General features: G+C 38.0%; 1 protein-coding gene and 3 long non-coding RNA genes across 7 annotated transcripts; 1 reads left to right on the forward strand and 3 right to left on the reverse strand.

The window, feature by feature from the left end:
* Positions 1 to 1,226: 1,226 nt before the first annotated feature.
* On the forward strand, positions 1,227 to 3,192 carry LOC133729083 (tetrahydroberberine oxidase-like). Its single transcript, XM_062156554.1, has one exon. It carries the CDS (start codon positions 1,279 to 1,281, stop codon positions 2,863 to 2,865), a length of 1,587 nt encoding a protein of 528 aa, XP_062012538.1. The 5' UTR covers positions 1,227 to 1,278; the 3' UTR covers positions 2,866 to 3,192.
* Positions 3,193 to 8,460: 5,268 nt separating this feature from the next.
* On the reverse strand, positions 8,461 to 20,361 carry LOC133729086 (uncharacterized). Of its 2 annotated transcripts, XR_009856233.1 has the most exons (6): positions 20,130 to 20,361; positions 19,728 to 20,048; positions 19,537 to 19,622; positions 17,931 to 18,038; positions 17,640 to 17,742; positions 8,461 to 8,643 (listed from the first exon to the last, which is right to left on the reverse strand). It is a non-coding gene; the product is annotated as an uncharacterized LOC133729086 (long non-coding RNA). The 2 variants fall into 2 exon arrangements; XR_009856234.1 differs by lacking the exon at positions 17,640 to 17,742.
* Positions 9,534 to 12,829, reverse strand: LOC133729085 (uncharacterized). 3 transcript variants are annotated; one of them, XR_009856232.1, is made up of 4 exons: positions 12,389 to 12,829; positions 11,952 to 12,191; positions 10,565 to 10,867; positions 9,534 to 10,114 (listed from the first exon to the last, which is right to left on the reverse strand). It is a non-coding gene; the product is annotated as an uncharacterized LOC133729085 (long non-coding RNA). The 3 variants fall into 3 exon arrangements; XR_009856230.1 differs by lacking the exon at positions 9,534 to 10,114 and having other exon boundaries at positions 10,181 to 10,867; positions 12,389 to 12,818; XR_009856231.1 differs by lacking the exon at positions 9,534 to 10,114 and having other exon boundaries at positions 10,181 to 10,867; positions 11,967 to 12,191; positions 12,389 to 12,816.
* LOC133729084 (uncharacterized) lies at positions 12,850 to 13,927 on the reverse strand. The gene is made up of 3 exons (XR_009856229.1): positions 13,683 to 13,927; positions 13,294 to 13,478; positions 12,850 to 12,946 (listed from the first exon to the last, which is right to left on the reverse strand). It is a non-coding gene; the product is annotated as an uncharacterized LOC133729084 (long non-coding RNA).
* Positions 20,362 to 21,587: the final 1,226 nt, after the last annotated feature.

The raw sequence follows: 21,587 nt of genomic DNA on the forward strand, positions 1-21,587 counted from the left end.
TGTCTTCAGCGGACTTAAAATGGATGAAAGTTCTTCGAGTTCACAGCACCTCATAATGATCTGGCTCCTCTAAAGTGAGGAGATTGTGAATTTACGTCAATTTCATTAAATCTGGACTCTTTGTCTAATCTAATGGTTATTATAATCGACACATCACTCTTCCATCAATTTTTAGTTTTTCATTTAAACCTCAGTTAACTCTACCGTTAACTAAAAAAAAAACAAAAAAACAAAAGGAACTGGGGATTTCTTGTCAACGTTTCTCTTCTGCACATGTGTTTCCTTTTCTATTTTTCTTTGCTTCCATGGCTGCACACAAACCATGCTTGGAATAACTTCTTGCAATTGTGTTAATTAATAAATTCATCAAAAAATTTGGGAAGTTAAGTTTTGGTATGGTTTTGTTTCGCAGGGTGCAAGGCTTTGTAATCTTGTTAATACATGCTTTATCAATGCGATTCCGCAATGCTTTATGCAAATTGAGGCCCTAGTGGAGAGGGTCTCCGTTCTTTCAATCATCCATTGCCTTTTGATTGTAAGTACCTAGCTGCAATTGTGTTTGATCCATAGTCTGTTTTTTATTTGTTTGAGATCTTGATATCGATTATATATCACTTTCTTATTCAGAGTATTGGCTTTAATGTGAAATTGGGTTTATTCAGGTGGTAGTGAGGGGTTATGTGTTCTTTGTGCTTTTCGTGAACAGATTGATATTTCAATAGCATCTTCAGGAGGGGCTCTTTCACCATTGAAGCTTGTCCCGAGATTTCTATGCATTAGATTTTGACTTTGTTCTTTTTAATTTTTATTTTTGAACTTATTAAAGGTGATTGATTTTGTTTGGTCTTTGTTACACCAATTCATCTGATGCTATATGCTATACCTTGCAAAGGGTTATTTCTTAACGAGTTTATTAATTAACACAACTGCAAGAAGTTATTCCATGCATGGTTGGTGTGCAGCCATGGAAGCAAAGAAAAATAGAAAAGGAAGCACAAGGAAGGAACTTGACGCAGAGGAGAAACGTTGACAAGAAATCCCCAAATTGGGGGTTTTTTTTTTTTTTTTTTTTTGAGTTAACGGTAGAGTTAACTGGGGTTTAGATGAAAAACCAAAAATTGATAGAAGAGTGATATGTCAATTATAATAATCCTTAGATCAGACAGAGAGTCCAGATTTAATGAAATTGACGTAAATTCACAACCTCCTCACTTTAGAGGAGCCGGATCCATCATATATACATGAGCTCAGAGCAGTTCACATATTTATCCAGAGGAAATGAATATGGAGACCTTTCATGTAAAGCTGTTTTCCCTACTTTTCATCCTTCTCAACTCAGTTTGTTCCACAACTTCAACATCAAATTCTGAAAGCTTTGTTCAATGCTTTTCCTCCCACATACAGAACTGTAACTCCAGTAATGAAATCATTCTCACCAGAACTAGTTCTGCTTATCCCTCAGTCTTAGATTTTTCCATACACAACTTCAGATTCTTGAACAATTCCACACCAAAACCAGAGGCCATCATTACTCCTTTTGATGAATCTCAGGTTCAAGCAGCTGTAATTTGCTCCAAGAAAAGTGGCATACAAATAAGAATCCGAAGCGGGGGGCATGATTACGAGGGCCTATCTTATGTATCCAGAGCTCCTTTCATCATCATTGATCTTTTCAATCTCCGTTCCATCGATGTTGATATAAAGAATGAGAGTGCTTGGGTCAAATCAGGCGCTACTCTCGGAGAGTTGTATTACAACATCGCACAGAAGAGTAAAGTCTATGGCTTTCCAGCAGGGACTTGTCCCACCGTCGGTGTTGGGGGACACATCAGTGGGGGTGGATTTGGAGCCATGGTCAGAAAATATGGTCTAGCATCCGACAATGTCATTGATGCTAGAATTGTAGATGTTAACGGCAGAATTCTAGACAGAAAGTCCATGGGAGAAGAGCTCTTTTGGGCTATCAGAGGAGGAGGAGGATCAAGCTTTGGAGTCATTCTAGCATGGAAGCTTAGACTGGTTCCTGTTCCCCCAACTGTAACAGTTTGCGACGTTACAAAGACAAAAGAACAAGGTGCAACCAAACTTCTTTTGAAATGGCAAAACATTGCAGACACGCTTCCTGAAGACCTTTACCTACATTCAATTATAGGAAGTAGTAACAACACTATAACAATTGCATTCGGTTCCTTGTTTCTTGGGAGGGTCGACAAAGCTGTCCAGGTGATACAGGAAAACTTCCCAGAGTTGAGTTTAGAAAGCAGCCATTGCAGTGAGATGAGTTGGATTCAGTCTGTTTTGAACTCTTCTGGTTACACAATGCACGAATCCTTAGAGATTTTGCTGAACCGCCGGCAACTCAGCTACTACTACTTCTTCAAAGCAAAATCAGACTTTGTGACTGAACCCATCTCAGAAGCTGGCTTGGAAGGCTTATGGCACATATTGCTTGAAGCAAACACATCCTATATGATATTGACACCATATGGAGGAAAAATGAGTGAGATTTCCGATTCAGAAACTGCTTTCCCACATAGAAAAGGAAACAAATATGAAATCCAGTATATGGTTACTTGGGGTGATGGCAAGGACACCAAGAAGTATGTTGGATTTATGAGAAGGTTGTATGCATACATGACACCATATGTTTCAAAGTCTCCTAGAGCTGCCTATTTGAATTATAGGGATCTTGATTTGGGGAGGAACAGTTATGGCAATACAAGCTATGCACAAGCAAGCATTTGGGGTTTGAAGTACTTCAAGAACAACTTTAGGAGACTTGTTCATGTTAAGACCTTGGTTGATCCTGGCAACTTCTTTTGGAATGAGCAAAGCATCCCTGTGTTTTCGTCAGGAAAAAAGTAGAAGGTCAACAAATATATGGGATTGGTTGAACTTTAGTTTCTCATTCAATGTTACTAAAAAAGAATAAAAAAGCCCATTGTTACCATTCTCGAGTTCTGAAGGCCTGAAAAAATGAATCAATTTGGCAATTGGCAAAGATCTTAGTACTTTAATTCATTGTTCCATCAATTATGTATTTATTTTCATGTAAAGAGAACTGGGGGGACCCACAAGATCATAGTATTGTATTCATTTTATCCTGAAATCATGGTGTATTTACATTAGCATGATCGAGTAATTAATGTGTTTCATGTATTTTTTTTTTTTTTGAATCAATAATAATAGGGTTTTCATTCACTAAAGCCAGAACGGCACGGATACATATCAGTCACTGCTCATAGGCAAGTAAGACGAGCGATATGCTAGCACCACTCACTACTACAGATCAATGCTCACTTATTCCAAGTGAGCCTATAAACTACACAAAGGTGTAGTAAATAGGCTTAGTCACAAAAACAAAAAAACTTAAATTTTCTCCTTGCCCTTCTCACTAGGGCTAGGAGGCTTAGTAAGGTACTCCAAACAAGTTGCTTGTGCAACAACAATCTTCTTTGCTTTGGGTGGATTTTTATTTTTTGATCCAAGTGGCCTTCCTCTCTTCTTTGGTGGCTTCGTAGTACCTGCCACGATCAGCTCTTTTGGCACCAGAATGCTGCCCAGGGCTGCCAGGAGTCCTAGAGACCGTGCTGAAAACTTAGTCGGGAAACATGGGGTCTTCAACTTCTTTGCTGGAGCATCATGCATATCCCCTTGTTTGAACAAGTCCGGGAGCAAAATCTTCAGCTTTTTGGGAGAGGCCTCAAAGGTGGGAGGGCATACCCTATTCTCAATTCTTGGCTCCACCATGGCAGGAACATCTGTGTCACTCTCCAACTGCTCATCAAACTTCCCCTCATCTTCAATGAGAGCCGGCACAATAGGTTCAATCCCAGTAATATCATGAGGATCAGAGACTGGGACTAAGGCCAGTGAATTATCCGGTTTGTTGGGAAGCAACTTCTCCCGCAGGATTATAGGTTTACGGCCAGGAGTGTCATGACTAAAAAGAGCCCTGTTGACCGGTGGAAGGACCGGTGTTTGCACCCCCTAGAAACGAACATGCCGTTTAGGAATGTACCTGCATTAAAACTCAACGATGGAGCAAGGATCTCCACTCTCTTATCAACATTGGCTCGAACCCCAGTATGGATAGTATCCATCCCACTAACCGGACACCCATTCTCACCATGCATCAGAAAATGGCAGGAGTTGCACATACCTACCAAGTTTTCGAAGAAGAAGGATATATCCGCTTCAATCCCCGGAGCAAGGAGGAGCGTTTTCAGCGTAAAGAAGGGTTTGGACAATTCCTGAGCAACTCGAACCCTAACTTTACTCACAGTGTCGAAAAGTTTGTCATCCAGCTCTAAGAACTTTCCCGCCACAGAAGCAATAGCCTGGATCATGTCTGGGTCCTCAAAAGCAGGTGGGATGTTGGAGATCCTCACCCAGAAGAATAAAGAGTTCATCTTCACCGAACTGATCGGTGACATGCCATCATATTCATTCATCACAATCGGGGCATGGTTAAAACGCCAGGGACCACCACGCAACACCTTGTTTCGATCACGTTGAAGGTCGAAAGCTAGCACAAACTGGTTCTGCTCTCTCTCTTGAATCTTAAATCCTTTGTCGAGCACCCATACGCGTTTGAAGAAACGCCTAAGGTCGTTAAGGGCAGCAGGATGCTTTGCTAAGGGTTTGGCCAGTAGGTAGGATTGTCGAGGACGGCGTGGTGCACCCCCAGTTCGACGAGACAGATCGATAACTTCATTGCCGGCTAAAGCAAGAGATGCTGCAAAGGAGGCGGTAACATCCTCAATGGACGCCATGGAGGTGAGGAGGTCACAGGAAAAACAGCCGACGGCCGCCGTACTCACTCTTAGGGTTTGGATGCGTGGAGAGAGAACTCACGCTTAGAATATATTAACATATGACATGTGTTTCATGTATTGTTTTCATGATCAACTCATATATACTGTACTCATGCACCTATTATAGTACTTGTATGAATAATTAATGCAGGAAACTAACCTAAACTTTCAAAAATTCAAAAGATATCGTACCTTTCATGTATCAATCACAATAACAAATATAATACATAAATAGTCAAAGAATGAAAATGGGAGTTAAAAAATTACGAAAACATTTTGTCCTTAACATTCTAGTGTTGTTTTTTTGTAGAAATTTCAATATTAGCCGCATACAATTTATCTAGTTCTCCAAAAGTTGCATAGTTTGACTTTGTTATGATGATATCTTTATTGGCATAGGGCTTCTGGACTTTGTTATACAACCCTCGCTCCATATAAAACTTTTGTCATATAGTAATATTGAATGGGCCGGGGTGTCATGGCGACATCATCGCCATTATGTGATTTAATGTATGAATGATTTGAGTGATGATTTCATGATTTGCATGTAATATTTTCATGACTGCATATTTGCATCATATAATTTCTAGTTATTTTGGTTAGATATTAGTCCAAAACTCGTAATACTGTAGCTAGAAACAATATAATCATAGGATTTTCTAACTTTTTCTTAGTTCAGAGACTTGAGATAATGGAGAAAATTAATTTGAAAAGTTTGTAAAATGTATGAAGGTTACTGATAAAGCTCTATTATGAGAGATACAAGTATTGTTTACCCTACTACAAATGAGAATTTTAAGTTAACGCATATGGACTCATATATATGCCCAGTTTTGGGAAGGGATTTTCAGCCTTGTGTTCATTTCTGTACTTTTTTCCTTTTAATGAATTATCTTTTGTTCGAAAAAAAAAGTTAAGGCATATGGAAGTATATTATTAATGATGCGTAAGTTAGAGTTAGATTTGTGGGTATGAAATAAGATCGTCAAATTGTTTGATGAATCATTTCATCATCATTCGGTAGTTTTATCTCTTCACTATAACAATTGATTAGTAATTTAGTATAGTTGTACCCATTGTGATACATTATTTCCTTCTTCTGGTGTGCCTTGGTGGACCAATATTTTTCATTTAATTAAGGGGAGTGAAATTCACACTCTCTATTTTTTTTTTTTTAAAGGGGTTTGGAACCCAGCCTAGCTGGGAAGCTCAGCCCCACGCCCGGTTCCATTTATTATATTAATAGTAGAATTTTGCATCCGGGAGGGGGGGGGGGGGGCGGACATAAAACCTGAACCCCGAGCTACAGTAGAACAGTTACAATAATCCTCGTAGATAACATCCTGAATGATTACAGGTGTCTCGTCTAACCAAACATCATCTATAAAACCACTACTAGCAAGGTGAGCAAGCCTATCCGCTACACCATTTACTTCACGGTAAATATGTCGAATTCTAACAGATTGAAAAGCAGTAATATACTCCCTACAATCATCTAAAACTCGACTTACCTCAGAGAGAGGGGTCATCATGGGCCGGGCTAGGGCCGGTCCTACCCTAAATTTTAGGGCTTAGGGTCGGGCGGGGCGGGCCTAGTCAAAGTCAACAAGATTTAGGGTCGGGCCGGGGCTTAAATATGCTAACCTTTACCCACCCGAAAAGCCCGAGTCACTAGGGTCGAAAGGGCCGGGTCGGGCCGGCCTTCCAAATAGGGCTAAATAGGGCCGAAATGGGCCTAAAAAAGCTTTAATTTGTTTAACAAAAAGAAATATATTATTCTTTTTTCCTCAAAATGTGGCTCCATGGTCATATAGGCAATATAAGACTCATTGCTTTTTGTTGATCATATTTAATATATATATATATATATATATATATATATATATATATATATATATATATATATATATTGGAATTAACTTAATTATAAGTTATAATAAGTTAATGTGTTTATATTTAATTAACTCTCTCTCTCTCTAAATCTCTCAAAAAGTAACAAAGGAAACAAGAATTAAAGAAAAGAAAGGTTAGGAAATCAATTACCAAAAAAGAGATAAGTTGTATGTTATAGAAAAAGGAGAAATTTATTTAAAAAATAGAAAAAATAGAAAATTATTAGGGCTTAATAGAGCTGGCCTAGAGGGCCGGGCTGGGCCGGGTTTCAGTTGCATGGCCCTTACCCTACCCTAATTGAGAAAGGGTCGGGCCGGCCCGCCGTAATGCAAGGGCCGGGTCGGGCCCTTCGGCCCGTAATGATGACCCCTACCTCAGAGAAATTCTTCTCTCTACTATTGAGAGCAGAAATCAGGATGGCAGAGTCGCTTTCAACATCTATGTCAGTCCAACCTTGGTGAATACCAAGAAGTAAGCCAGCCCTACACGCCTCCGCTTCCATATTAAGAACCGAGTGTGCATGTAGAAAAGTCCTGGCCAAAGCAGCAATACCCATACCAGCATCATTCCTGACAACTACCCCAATACCTCCACTCCCTTCCTCAGCTCTAAAGGCCCCATCAACATTGATTTTCAGACGACCACTTGGAGGATTTTGCCACTTAGTTAGAGGCCTTCGCTGCTTCCTAACTGCCTTCGGGTGGTACTTTTGAAAATCCTCAAGCATTTGAGTAGACCACTGGATCATAAGCATAGGCTGGAAGTGAGCATCATTCCACACTAACTTATTCCTCTCTGTCCAAATGGCCCATAAGCCCATGAAGAAAAGATCTCGCTGATCCCCACTGAGGGAGTCAATCATTTCTAAGACCCAATCTCGGACACAGTTGCCCGGGTGTGCAGTAGCATTTAATTTCAGAGGGCCAAATAACCAGAAACAATGTAAAGCTAGACAAGATTTAAACAAATGTGTACCGGTTTCCGCTTCAGCCATCCAGAACATGCACTTGGGGTCCACCATATCAACTCTACGTTGCATGAGAGCATCCTTTGTAGGAATAATGTTCTTCAAAAGCCTCCAGACAAAGCATTTTACTTTTGGAAGAGTACGTGGCCCCCAGACCTTGGCCCAATACTTACTATTTATACACTACTAAAAAAAATTGCTTTTGCGACGGCAATTTAAGCTTTTGCGACGGAAAAATAAGCCTTTTGCGACGGAAATATTGGCGTTGCAATAGGTGGCGTCACAAAATCCATTTGCGACGATAAAATGCCGTCGCAAAAGATAATTGCAACGGTATTCTCTTGCCATCGCATCAGTTATTGTTTTGCGACGGCTATTTGCTACGCAAGCTTCCGTCGCAAAATATCCATTAGGGTAGCCCAGGTGGAGGTATTTGCTACGGCTATGTTGCCGTCGCAATGTGTAATATTTTCAAAATAACCGCCAAACCTTGCCGCCAAAATTGATGCTACGGTTAGTTTGCCGTCACAAATATATTTATAAGTTTTTATTAAAATATTTTGATAAATAGATAAAACTATATAATTTTATATCAATTGCGACGCTGAAATGGCCGTCGCAAACGCTAATTTTGTTTTATTATTATTATTATTATTATTATTATTTTTGCCTATTTCCACAAAATTAAACAAATAAATAATAATAATAATAATAGTTAAGCAATTAAATATCTTCAGAAATTAACATTAATTCATGAAAAATATAGTTAAACATATCTATTGAGTCATCGTACCATATTCAAATACAAACACACTAAAATGAAAATAAATGTGTTGTCATTTTCAAGTATTGAAAATTATAACCACACTTGAAATAAAACAACAATCACAAGTGCACCATTTTACTTTGTCATTTTGTGAGCTTTGCACTTGCTTTCATTTGCTTTGCTCTTTTTGCCATGAGAACCTGTAATATAAACATAGAAAAACCAATGTTACCTTAATGTCCAGTAAGCAAGATAGACAACAAAATGCACATATTCTTTCGTGATGGTGTCTATACAAACAAAACAAAAAACATTAAGGCATTGATGGACCTCAATCAATAGTAACAATACATACTAATTTCCAATAAAAATTTTGGAATTGTTAGTGTAATTAATGGCTGGAGCTCTATCTTTGTTTGAAAGCCATTAGTGCAATTGTCAAAACCTTACGGCAAATACAAGTTCATCAATATCCTTCAATTAAAACTAGAACAAATCACAAAGCGCAAAGTCACAAACAAATACATAATCAAACATTTGCAACACACAGATAACCAAATTCCATGTAAAAGAACATAAAAAATCATACGTATAGACCTCGATAACTAGCCTTCACTATGCCAAAAACATTATCAGACGACAGATGGAAACCGTTGTGGGATATGGAGAGCCACCGTTGTAGACCGAGCCGCTGTCTGATGAAAATTCAGACAACGGTGGAACACAGTTGTCTGAGAAACACACAGACAACGTGTATGTGTTAAACGTGTTGTGTGATACTCGACAGATGACTCGACAGATGGCTCGGCAGATGCTATGCGCAGCTGCTGCGCAGCTGCGGTGCTGCCTTCAGACAACAGAACTTGTTTAAGTCCGTTGTTTGTTAAGCTTTTCAGACAACGGAGCTCTAGTGTTTTCTGTTGTGTGAGAGTTAATTAGAAGACTTCATTTTTTCAAAAAACCATTGTCTGATGTATGAGAAATCTGTTGTATGATCATTTAAACATCCATTTACCTAATGAACAATAGTGATCAAATGGAAATAAAATTTGATGCAAACCATCAAATGAACTAGCAGTACTTTAACCCATACTTTAAACTTCAAAATACATTGGATCCACCAAGATATATACATTCGTATTAGTCATTGTTCCACAAAGTCATGAATCAGTGACAATTTATTGTCTTACATTGCATCAGAGACAAAAACATAAGTGTGCTAGAAATGGATACAGTGATTATTGGACTATTTATGATTGCTTGCCCACTTCGCCCACTACTAATGCTTGCTCCTGCTGCCCCTCTTTTCTTTCTTCTACTTCTGCCACCACTGATGTAATGTTAGTTAACAAGCCAAGGGAAGGAAACCTTTAAAAAATTGACTTGAGAGAATAAATTAACTTCTCTGCAATTGAATAATCTACAACCACAAACAAAAAACAACAACTTATTTCAAGAGGCAGCATGCAATATTTCCACATCAAAAGCCACACTACACATGAGTTGCTACACGCAAGAAGTTGCAGAAAAAGAAAAAAGAAAAAGACTTGCATCTACATCTCTTAATGCAAATCCCACTTTGGAAGGCAGGTGATCTTTCAAAACACAAACTGTGGGAGAATCAGTTCAGTAGCTTTAACATTTGAATATTCACATTGCTGCACAATATTCCTGAAACAATAATTTAAAGAGGCTAAGAGTACATGACTACAATATTTACAAAATAGTATGAAAGAAATTACAAGCTAATACCCAATGTAGAATATATTAGACTTCAAACTCTGAACAGACATATCAAGAAGGACGCAAGAACGCAACCAAACTCAGGAAATTTAAAAAGAGAAGTGAATCTCACGTGAACTAGAAGAGGAATAAAAATTTATGTAAAATTCAGTTAGAAACTTGTTTACTAGAATAAGTTACGTAAACTGGGTTACATATAGCATCCAAAGTTTCCCATATGCTAGTAATAAGTCAGTAAAAAGAGGGGTAAAAAGTTCATCATGCTTAACCTGAAATGACAGAAATGCAAGGTCTTAAATTCATTTGGGTAAAAACTACTCATCACATGATGATAAACATCTATATTTCAAACATAACTTTATGTGTATTAATAGTAACCTCTGCAAATGTTCCACCAGCATGACTTCAAGAAGATCAACACATGCCATGCAGTCCTCGATCAGCCAACAATTATGAAAACAGGGAACAGAAATTAAAACCAGGAGCAAAGCCAATAATTGTCAAAACTAAGCAGTTGAATAACATCCTAAAATGCAGGTTATGAGACAACATTACCACTCCAGTTTCATGATTGACACAAGTCATCTTGATGCGTGTATGAAATTGTACACTTGGTGGCTTCTCTGGATAATCTTTGTCATAGAACAGTTTTAGTTGATATATGCGCCCTTCATGAACAGTCTGAAACAAATTCAATGAGCAAACCATGAGCATTTTCTGTTCGAGATATATCAACTTCCTCAAAACAATGCAGAATTAATTGCAAGCAACAACTCTCGCAGTGAGAAACTCCAAAATGAAAATATTATAAAAAGTGCATTCACTTCAAGCAAGCTGTGATAAAATGCAATATCAAACGAAACTGGACTACATAACCACCTCAAAATATGCACCACAAAAAGAGAATCGACAGAAAATTTGGCACATTACTGCAATGTCAGTAAATTAAAGTTCCAGAGAAATGAAAGATCCATGTTTTGTTCACCCACCACAATAACAGGAATTGGACGAGCACAAACAAAGTCCAACAAAATCCAAAGATACTTACATCGGAGTAGCATTTTCTATATTTATTCATGCCAAGGAGAAGATCAGGGAGCCAAAATTGGTTTCTTTTATAGTAATACCATAAAGAAGATTTTGGGCCTTGAAGTTAGACCAACATCAGTTATGTGTAAGGTGTACTTAACTAGAGCCAAGGAAAAAAGAAACTAAACAATACCCAATTTGGATTAAATGTGGAGTAAAGGTCGAGCACCAACTTGAAGACAAAAAAAGGTTCAAAACATACAATCCCCCTACAGTGGCAGAGTAAGATTAAGATCTGCTGTGGCGCACTCTGTACCGCTCAATATACTTGCTTAAAACGTTGCTTAAGTTTAAGGCAGGATCTCAACCTGTTCTGGTGGTTTTATGCCCGTATATCTAAGAATATCATGCCATGGTGAAAAATTGCATGCCAAAATCCTATGTCATTGTAAACTTAGAATATCTACTGAAACTATGACACCCGAAAGTGCAGGCCAAGGATTTGATTGAATATATCCTGGAAAGGAAACCGACCACTGGAAATTAAGAATTAATGGTTGTTTTGAAATACGAAAACACTTCATACGAGCAATTTACTCACTACCCAACACCAAATTTCATTCAACGAACCCTAATGTGAAGACTTTAGCAAGCAAAACTTAATCAATAAGCTAAGACCAGAACATAATGGTTAAGACTGTCCCCACAACATATAGAGTTAGGAAACAAGTTTTACCACACAACGTAGTACCGTAAGCAGAAGAGGACCCAATACCATGTACTGCATGTAGCTAAAATGCTAAATCATTCTGCACTCGATTTAAAGAGTATTAGAAACAATACAGCAATGACAGAAATAGAGATAGGGGTAGGCACAAGAGAGAACTTGCCTTGAATATTTGAAGAAGTAGAAAAGCCCCCAAAGAATTACTAGCACCATCACCCTTTTCCATCTGAGGTTGAAACATAGAGTTTGCTGAAAAGAAACGCAAGTTTAGTTCCCATTCTAGTCGGAAGTGTACAGAAAAAACAGAACCATACACCAGTACTACTTCCTCACCAACAGTGACTTCTCTTCTCTGGGATTTAGAAGTTGATATACCAAATCCATATAATACAACTCGATTTACATGTAAAGGAAGAAGAATATATAGATTTAGACCAGATTCATACCTTGCAAGCACTCACAGTTCTCCGACTCTTTGCGCACCACATTGAGAACCGAATCTATCAAGTCAGCCCTCTCGGTGTAGTGACCTTTCGTAAAATTGTTTCTAGCACCAGACTAACCGAAGACGAAGTTATCAGGAGGGAAGATCTGACCGTAGAAACTAGATCTGAAGCTGTCCATGGTCCCAAGCTCCAGATCCATGACGACAACGCGTGGAAAAGGTGTAACCTTTCAGAAATGCAAGCTTTGCCTGAGAAAGAGTGAAAGAGAGTCGACCGCTTGGAACCTATAAGACCGGGCCGAGCTGATGAAGAAGGACAACTGAGTGCATATAGATTACCAATAGTATTAACATGAAGCAATTCTCAATAGTATAATAAAATCATTCTTCTAAAATGACCATATATTTTCAATAGTATAGTAAAATGTTGTTGTGGAGAGCATAGAGATTACCTCCACCTATGCTAGGTCATTGATATCTAGCCAACCATCAATATCCAGGTCATCGGGTGGAGTCTGTCGTCCAACATTCTATGTACCAACACATATTCTGGAAACAGCTGGGAACAAAAAGAAAAAAAAATAAAAATAAGAATAAAAAAGAAAACTTCGCAATCTCTCCATCAGGGTCTGTCATCAATCACCATAAACTCAAAAGCTTCTCAAACCCAAAATAAATAAATAAAATAAAAATAAAACACAAAAGATAAAGAGAAACACATAAAGAATGAAACATTTAGCAGATGGGTTCCAAGTGAAGGCGTCTTTAAACCTCTGGCCTTCGACTTCGAAATCAACTCGAATTGGGACTAAATTCTGGGAAGTTGGCCACTGAATGGGGAGTGAATTTTGACCAAGAATTCGTGGACCAAAACGAACAAAGATAGAAGAAGAAAACGAAGCTTACATTCTAAACTTCTTGACAGAGCCTTTGGGAGCGTGGCTTACATCCTCGAATTCTGCTCCACCACAATCTCCATCTTCCCATACTTCTGCTTCTAACATATCGGGGGCGGAGCTGAGAACATCTCCACCACAATACTCCATCTTCCCAAAAGTGAAGAACCCGAAACCTTCCAGTTGATCAAAACTCTGAAATAAAAAGTGAAGAACCCGAAATCAAAAGTGTCATTTGTGATTTGTGAAGAACCCGAAATCCTCCGGTTAATCAAAACCAGAAATCAAAAGTGAAGAATCAGAAATCAAGACCGTGATTTGTGATTTGTGAAATCGAAACTCGTGCATAGTGAGGACGAGAAGACGAGAAACCAGAAACCCCCAAATTTTAGGGCTTACCAGATTCGAAGACAAATCTCAGATTTAGGGCTTCGGATTGGTACCAGAGAGTTGGGGTTCAAGGCTTGAGGGCTTCGGAGGCAGTGGATTTAAGGTCGAGGGCTTCGGAGGCGGAGGATTTAGGGTCGAGGGCTTCAGTGTCGGAGAGAGTTGGGGTCGGGCTGGTAGTCGCAGTGGAGTTTTGGAAAGAAAGAGTCGGGGTCTGAGTATGACCGTGAAGTTTTGGAGTCAGTGTGTCTAGGGCTGGTAGTTGTGAAGTGAATGATTTTGTAGGCTTTTTTTTTTTTTTTTCCAAGTTGGTCGGAATGTGTAGTGGTCCAGGACACATGGCTAGATAAGCCATTAGTTGATGGATGCACCTACGAGGCATCAGACCATGGTTTTTCAATTATGTGTTGTTTGAATGCAACTTTTAAATTTTCAATTTGCCTCCTCTTGTTGCCTGGATGGGAGGGAAATGGGAGAATGGAGGGAAATATTTTGCAACTTACTCTCATACAACAGATACAACTATACTGTTGTACAAGGTAAGTTCAAATTTCGACCCAAATTTGAGCAAGGTGAGGGGAAATTTTTTTTTACATTCAGACAACAGAAAAATCCTTAAAACTGTTGTACAATAATCTTGGACCCAAAAAAATTGATGTACGACCTCCTTATACAATGCCAATCTCATTAAACCTGTTGTGTGAAGCAGTTTCAGTGATCACACAACGGAAATTTTTTTTTCGTTGTCTAAAAAGTGTAGTGTGATGCAGTTTTTGGCATAGTGCTTAAGGTTATAAATCAGTTCTTACGTGCGAATCGATATGGCTAGCTACTTTCACAATGAGACAACTATCTGAAAATAAAGTCTGAAATATTGGTATACTTTTGTTGGGAAGTTAAGAATGTTTATGTTCAGTTCGTGAAGAAGTCTGAATAAGGGAAATTATTAAAATCAAATGAAACAAACAGAAACATAGTATCAATTGAAGAATTTCCTGATGCAGACCCTCAACTTCGAAAAATCATAACTTACTCTAGAAAACTCCTTTTCATGAGATTTCAATTTTTCCATGATCTTCTAGATGGCTACTGAAAATTTCATGAAGACACCAAGTTCAAATACCCAGCCAAAATGTACAGTTTTTAGTAAGAAGGCAACTGGGTCAAAAACTACAAAATGCAGACTTCTGTCATTTAGCCTCGAAATTAACCACTGAATCTTAAATGAAACTGTATGAAACTATATAGATATTAGGCCTAAAGTATAAGCTTTCAACACGAATATCTAAAGAAGAAAGTTTAACCGGTTTTCCATTTACAAATTCAACTGTTCTTTACCAGCCAAAAGGCCTAGGCAATTGAACAAGGTTCGACTAATTCATACAATAAACTTTTTGAAAGGCTTAGTCAGTAAACACCTTACACAATATGCATCAATACATGAACAAAACATAGAAACACGAAGTCCCAACTTCCCTGGGTACAAACAGAAACATAGTATCAATTGAAGAATTTCCTGATGCAGACCCTCAACTTCAAAAAATCATAACTTACTCTAGAAAACTCCTTTCCATGAGATTTCAATTTTGACATGATCTTCTAGATGGCTACTGAAAATTTCATGAAGACACCAAGTTCAAATACCCAGCCAAAATGACAGTTTTTAGTAAGAAGGCAACTGGGTCAAAAACTACAAAATGCAATTGTTAAAACCTTACGGCAAATACAAATTCATCAATATCCTTCAATTAAAACCAGAACAAATCACAAAGTGCAAAGTCACAAATACATCATCAATAATCAAACATTTGCAACACAAAGCGTAAAGTCACAAACAAATTTCATGTAAAAGAACATAAAAAATCATAAGTATAGACCTCGATAACTAGCCTTAAGCAACACAACTATTTGCAAGCAAGCCAATTATAACTCCATGGTTATGAAAATGTCAAGCATCAACAAGAAATACAACATGTAAGAGCAATATGAACAATTAATATAAGAAGATTGTTGCTGCCTAAAATTATAGGAGAATTACCCTTTGAGATCCATTTTGTGAAGGGGATATTACTGGAGAATTCTGCTCCAATGAGGGCTGGTCATGATTTGCATTCGGAGTTACTTCATCTCCTATAGACTCCCTCAAAATTCCATGCCACTAGTTGCATCAGCAATCTAGGAAATATATAATACATATATACACATAATAAACTTAAGTTAGTGTAAGTAGTAATACATACAATTAACAAAAGTCCAATTTATAAACCATATGTTTGCATATGAAGTTTGTACTCAACCTGTCTAGGAGACCCTGTACTAGTGTCCTTATTCTGCAGAAAATCAATTCGAGCATGCAATGTAAACATTTCATTGCTTGATGCATCCCATGTTTCTACACCTTTCTCCCATAATTCCAGCAACTCTTCTATCAATGATTGCATATAAACATCAATCTTGTCACCTGGTCCTTTAGGACCATCAATCAGCAGTGACAAAAAAAGAAATGGCTGCTTCATGCATAATGAAGGAGGTAAGTTATAGGGAAACACAATCACCGGCCAAGTGCTATGGACTATATTCATTGTCCTAAATGGGTTGAACCCATCAGATGCTAACCCAAGCCTCACATTTCGAATCTCATCAGAAAAGTTAGAATTCTTAGCATCAAAGTCTTTCCAAGCCATAGAGTCGGCAGGATGCCTAAAAACACCATCATTTTTTCTCTCTTCTGCATGCCATCTCATCAGTTTTGCTGTTTTTGATGACATAAACAGCCTTTTCAACCTTGGCTTCAAAGGAAAGTATCTAACTTGTTTGACTGCTTTTTTTTTTTTTAATTTGCTAGTTCCAACATCAGCTGTAGAGTCTTTTTTGTCTTCCCATCTAGACTTCTTGCATATTTTACATTCATCAAGGTTTATGTCATCATTTCGGAACAACATTCAGTTGTTCCTACACGCATCCCAAGTTTCGTACGTGAAACCTAAATCTTTTGTTATTTTTCTAGCCTCATAGTAGGACTTGGGAAGTAAGACGTCCTCCGGGAAAGCACTAGCCAAGTCCTTGAGTAACCTCGTGAATGATTTATCTGACCACCCATGTAAAACTTTATTATGCATCATTCGAACAATGAATGATAATGCAGTAAAGCGTTTACAGCCCGGATATAGTGGAAGTTGTGCACCTTCCAACAGCTTTAAAAAGTGAGAAGTAGTTTGATTTGGCCCAACTTGGGGATAAACTGATGGAGGATCATCAGTTTCACCCATATTTGGAATGCCCATAGCTTCATGCAGCATTTCAAACATATCATCTTGGACATTTAAATCAACTTCAGTTTCAATTTCAGAGTTGGCATGGTTAGTAGCAACTGGAGGTTCTCCATGGTAAATCCAATTCGTATATTTTCTCAAGAACCCATTATCTTTGAGATGTTTTCGCACAGTTTCTTTGGGCAAATAAATGGGCCGATTGCAACATTTTCTACATGGACAGCTTATTAGTTCACTTTCATTCTTATTGGTGTATGCAAACTTCAAAAAGTCTTCATAACCATCAATAACCCTCTTTGACCATCTGTTGCCTAAGTTTATCCAACTCTTATCCATTGTGAGATGCAAGTTTTCTAGATCAATCAAACAAAACATTGAGTCAAGATTATGTATGTCAAAGGCTAAAGGTTTATCAAAGCTACATGTTTGTGTTAATTGAGTTTTCCATTTGTTAGAAGTTTGTCTTGGTTTCATTAAGCTACATCAGTATATGTATGTCTTGTGCAAGTTATATTTTACGTAAATTATATAATGTTATTTTATTTAAAATAAACAAGTGGAGACTCTAAAAAACTAATGTACATCAAAAATAAAAAATAAAAAAATCACAGCCATAACATTGCCACAAACAAACTTAGTACTTCTTCCATAATAAATGAAAACAACAGAAATATAAAAATGGGGAAGAAGTACTAACCCGGTAATATCAAGCTCTTGGCTTTGGATTTCCAAAATTAACTCCAAATCCGTCACTGCTGACTTGAAGATGAGCAGCCTTTTCAAATAATGGATGGTGTTCTCTGCATCAGAAACTAAAATATGAGTGTTTCTTGTGATTAGAGAAGCACAATGAACAAAAAGCTACTGCCCATACAATTAAACTGGACCTATTGATTAAAATCCAATAATGTAAAAATTTATCTATGAGATTGTTGAGGCAAACATAACAAAGAAGGAGTCACAGTAGTATTACAATGATATAACCTACCGAATAGGAAACTTGAAAGGGTCCAGGTCTTGAAGTTAGAGATGGGAAGCGATTCCCAGTAATGGAAAAAGAAACCGATTTCAAACTAGAAAAGCTGCTGCTGCGTGCCTATCAACATTGAACCACAAGAACTGAATGTCAGGTACAACATAAGACTATTGAATCAAATTATGAAATGTAACTAATTGAATCAAATGATAAAAGTCGCATTACAACGAAATGTGGCAGTTGTTTTGTTGGTTTGTGAAAAGATTACACATGAGACATCCAAAACTAAACAACTAAATGAATAGTTTTATGTTATACATGAAATGGAAGTATTCTAGAGAAAGCCCTGTCCTGCGTTCCATTTACTTGTGTCTAATAGTGAATACTCCATTTGACACCAAAAAAAAAAAAAAAATTGAAGAAAAAAAGCAAACTGATACAAATTACAGAAACCTATGAAGAGGTATACACCTCAGAAGCTAAGTTGCTTCAAACTTATTGAAAGCCTCAAATGAAATAAGATCAGCACAAATCAACCTGTGGAGCAACCCATATGAGTATTCAGGTATAATTCAGTAAACAAAAATGAAGAGTAATCCCTGACACTTTCTTTTCCTTTCTATTTTACTATTTTTCTTTTTGCTCTTCATCTTTTTTTTTTTTTAATTGCGTGTATCAAATGCAAGATCTATATGGATTCAAATTGAAATGTTAAACAATGAAGCATTGATCATATATAGAAACAATAAAACTTCATACTCTAAGCTAACAATCAGCCAAGTATCCCCAACCTAACGAAATCGAGCAATCATCAGAACCAAATCGAGCCATAAACCCCATCCTAACTCCAATAAAATCTACAATTAATAGCAAAATAAACAATGAGTCAATGAACTTTGCTCTATAACTTCTTGGCTAATCATACGTTTGACTCGTATCTGCAAAATAATTTTAAAACTGGGTAAGCAGAGACATGCCATGAAGAATGAAATGTCTTATTAAGCTAGGCTCAAGTCTCTCAAGCCCACAGTTTCTGAGGTATGTCTATGACTTATTACAGTGTTGAAAAATCTGTTAGGATCTTGATTATATTGTGGCAGAAAACAAAGAAAAAGAAAAGGGGGAAAAACGTGCAGCGGTATATAAAGCCAGGTACAAAAAGTTTTGTTTGAATAATGTATTCTTCTCAAATTGGCTGGAACTCCATAAGTATAGCATGATCGAAACAAGTTAATACTTGCTGAGAATTGGTTTTCCAAACATGAATTCGAGCATAACAACTCCAAAACCATACACATCATTTTGATTGTATATCACTCTGAGTGCTATTTTCCACGCTAATAATCTTGGAGGTTAAGCATCATGTTTCCTCTGTTTCTATGCAATAAAGAAAATTGCTACAGAAAGAGTAATCATCAAGACACGTATCCAATCCTACATGTACATCCAGATCATTCCAATTACAGCGGCAAGTCAGGCAACTAGTCCAACTAAAGTTCTAAACTAAGTAACTAACAAACCAATCCAACATTCCATAACTCAGATTCACTAAACAACCCAGATTCATTAAACTAAGGAATCACAAACAAATAACCCAGATTCGTCAAACAATCCATACCATTTTCGTAAGCAAGTTCCACCGCAAATAACTCTACCGTCATCATTCCTCTCACATCGATGGCACACAGAACAATCCTCAATCCACTGCTAAATCAAAACCCACGAAATTGAATTCGACATCAATCTTTAACCCTAAAATTTGCACCAAATTGAATGGATTAAATTGAACAAAATTGAAATCATACTTACATTGAATTGATTGATTGCCCCAAATTCAAGAAGAAGAGTAGAAGACAAAACTATGGATCTAACATCTAAGGTTTGATCTCTTAGAGCAGTATAGTACGTGAGAGACTGAGAGGGAGTATGAGAGTCTTCGTCGGGGACTCGGGGGTTCTCAAGTTTTGTTGTCTAGGACTTCGGGTGGGCTTGAGTCCTCCCAAGGGTGTACTTGGATCCGCCCTTGTTTGGGAGTCCTCTGATTTCAAAGTTAGAATCTTTTTGGGGGTTTTTATTCGAATTCGTTTTGGGGGCTCCTCCCTCCTCAAGCTACCTCCTCAAGTTTTTGTTCTATCCCATACAGACCCAAAATCAGAACATGAATACAACCAAGAGCCAAATTACACAAAAAGCTGAAAATCAAAGAGTCACCTGTAAGCTGACGGCGAGAAGAAGATTGGGCCATCGGAATGTTCATAACGGCGGGAACGGTGAGGTTCCGGAGCTGAGAAATTTCCAGTTTGGGACTTTGGGCGAGATAGAGAGTGGTGAGGTACTGGGCAAGAGAGAGAGAGATCGAGAGCGGTTGTGTTTGGGACTTTGGGAAAAAGAGGGAAAAAGAATTAGGGCTGTTTTGTTAGTAGGAAATTTTGCCCAAGAAAAAAGAGGGAAGATTATTTGGATTAGCGCCAAGAGTAATACGGTGACGTTTATGTGTTGCCAAGTCTTCTTTCCTCCTTTTTTTTTTTTTTTGGTAGAAGACAAATGTATTTTACGACGGCAAGATAAAAATCCGTCGCAATTGATTACAAAGTTACTACGGCAAATATTTTCCGTCGCAAATAACTAGGCTTAATCGCGACGGAACATTTTCCGTAGCAATAGGGTCTCTATTGCGACGGTAACTGTTGCCGAAGTAAAAAACCGAAGCAATTGCAATTCTTTTTAGTAGTGATACCACCAATATCCCCTGATGACGTTGACGCCCAGTGCTTCTTAGTCATAGCCGAATTATACACATGTTAACCACTGCGAACCTGATACAAACCCTTCTTGTCATAATGCCAAATCAAGCGGTCATCAGCCCCACGAAAACTAATGGGGATAGCTGCCATTTTCTCCACTTCCCCCTCTGTGAACAGTTCATGCATGAAGTCTGTAGCCCAAGACATTGATTCTTGGTCAATCAAATCACTAACCAACAAATCATCCATTCCCTCCATGATAGGTTAGTACGGCCGGAAAGAATGTGGAACAGGTACCCAAGGGTCATGCCACACGGAGATGTTGCTTCCCCTACCAACCTGAAACCTCAGACCCATCCTAAGCACCTCACAACCCGAAATGATACTACGCCAAGAGTATGATTCTCCCCCCTTTAACTCTGCCTCCATAAATGAACACCTTGGGAAGTACTTAGCCTTGTATAACTTAGCAATAGTAGAATCAAGGTTATGTAAAATCCTCCACCCTTGCTTTGCCAATAGAGCTAGATTAAAATAGTGCATATTCCGGAAGCCCAAACCACCATCACTTTTAGAACAACACAATTTCTCCCATGCTAGCTAGTGAATCTTCCAACCATTGTCATCATCCCCTCACCAAAAACAGGCCATCAAGCGATACATTTCTTGACACAAATGCTTGGGAAGCTCAAAAAAACTCATCACATAGGATGGGATTGCTTGTGCCACCGCCTTGATCAATAGCTCCTTCCCTGCCACACTCAAAGTCTTCTCCTTCCATCCTTGAGTCCTTGTTCGAACCTTCTCATTTAAGAAACCAAAAGCTTCAGTCTTAGAATAGCTAATTTCCGTGGGAAGTCCCAAGTACTTATCATGTTTTTCAACTCTTTGCACCCCAAGAATGAAGGCAATCCCTTCCTACATA

This window comes from Rosa rugosa, chromosome 2 (assembly GCF_958449725.1).
Source record: "Rosa rugosa chromosome 2, drRosRugo1.1, whole genome shotgun sequence".
Classification (NCBI taxonomy): Eukaryota; Viridiplantae; Streptophyta; class Magnoliopsida; order Rosales; family Rosaceae; genus Rosa; species Rosa rugosa.

Coding starts and splice junctions, on each gene's coding strand:
- LOC133729083 (XM_062156554.1), top strand. CDS start 1,279: ATGAATATGGAGACCTTTCATGTAAAGCTGTTTTCCCTACTTTTCATC.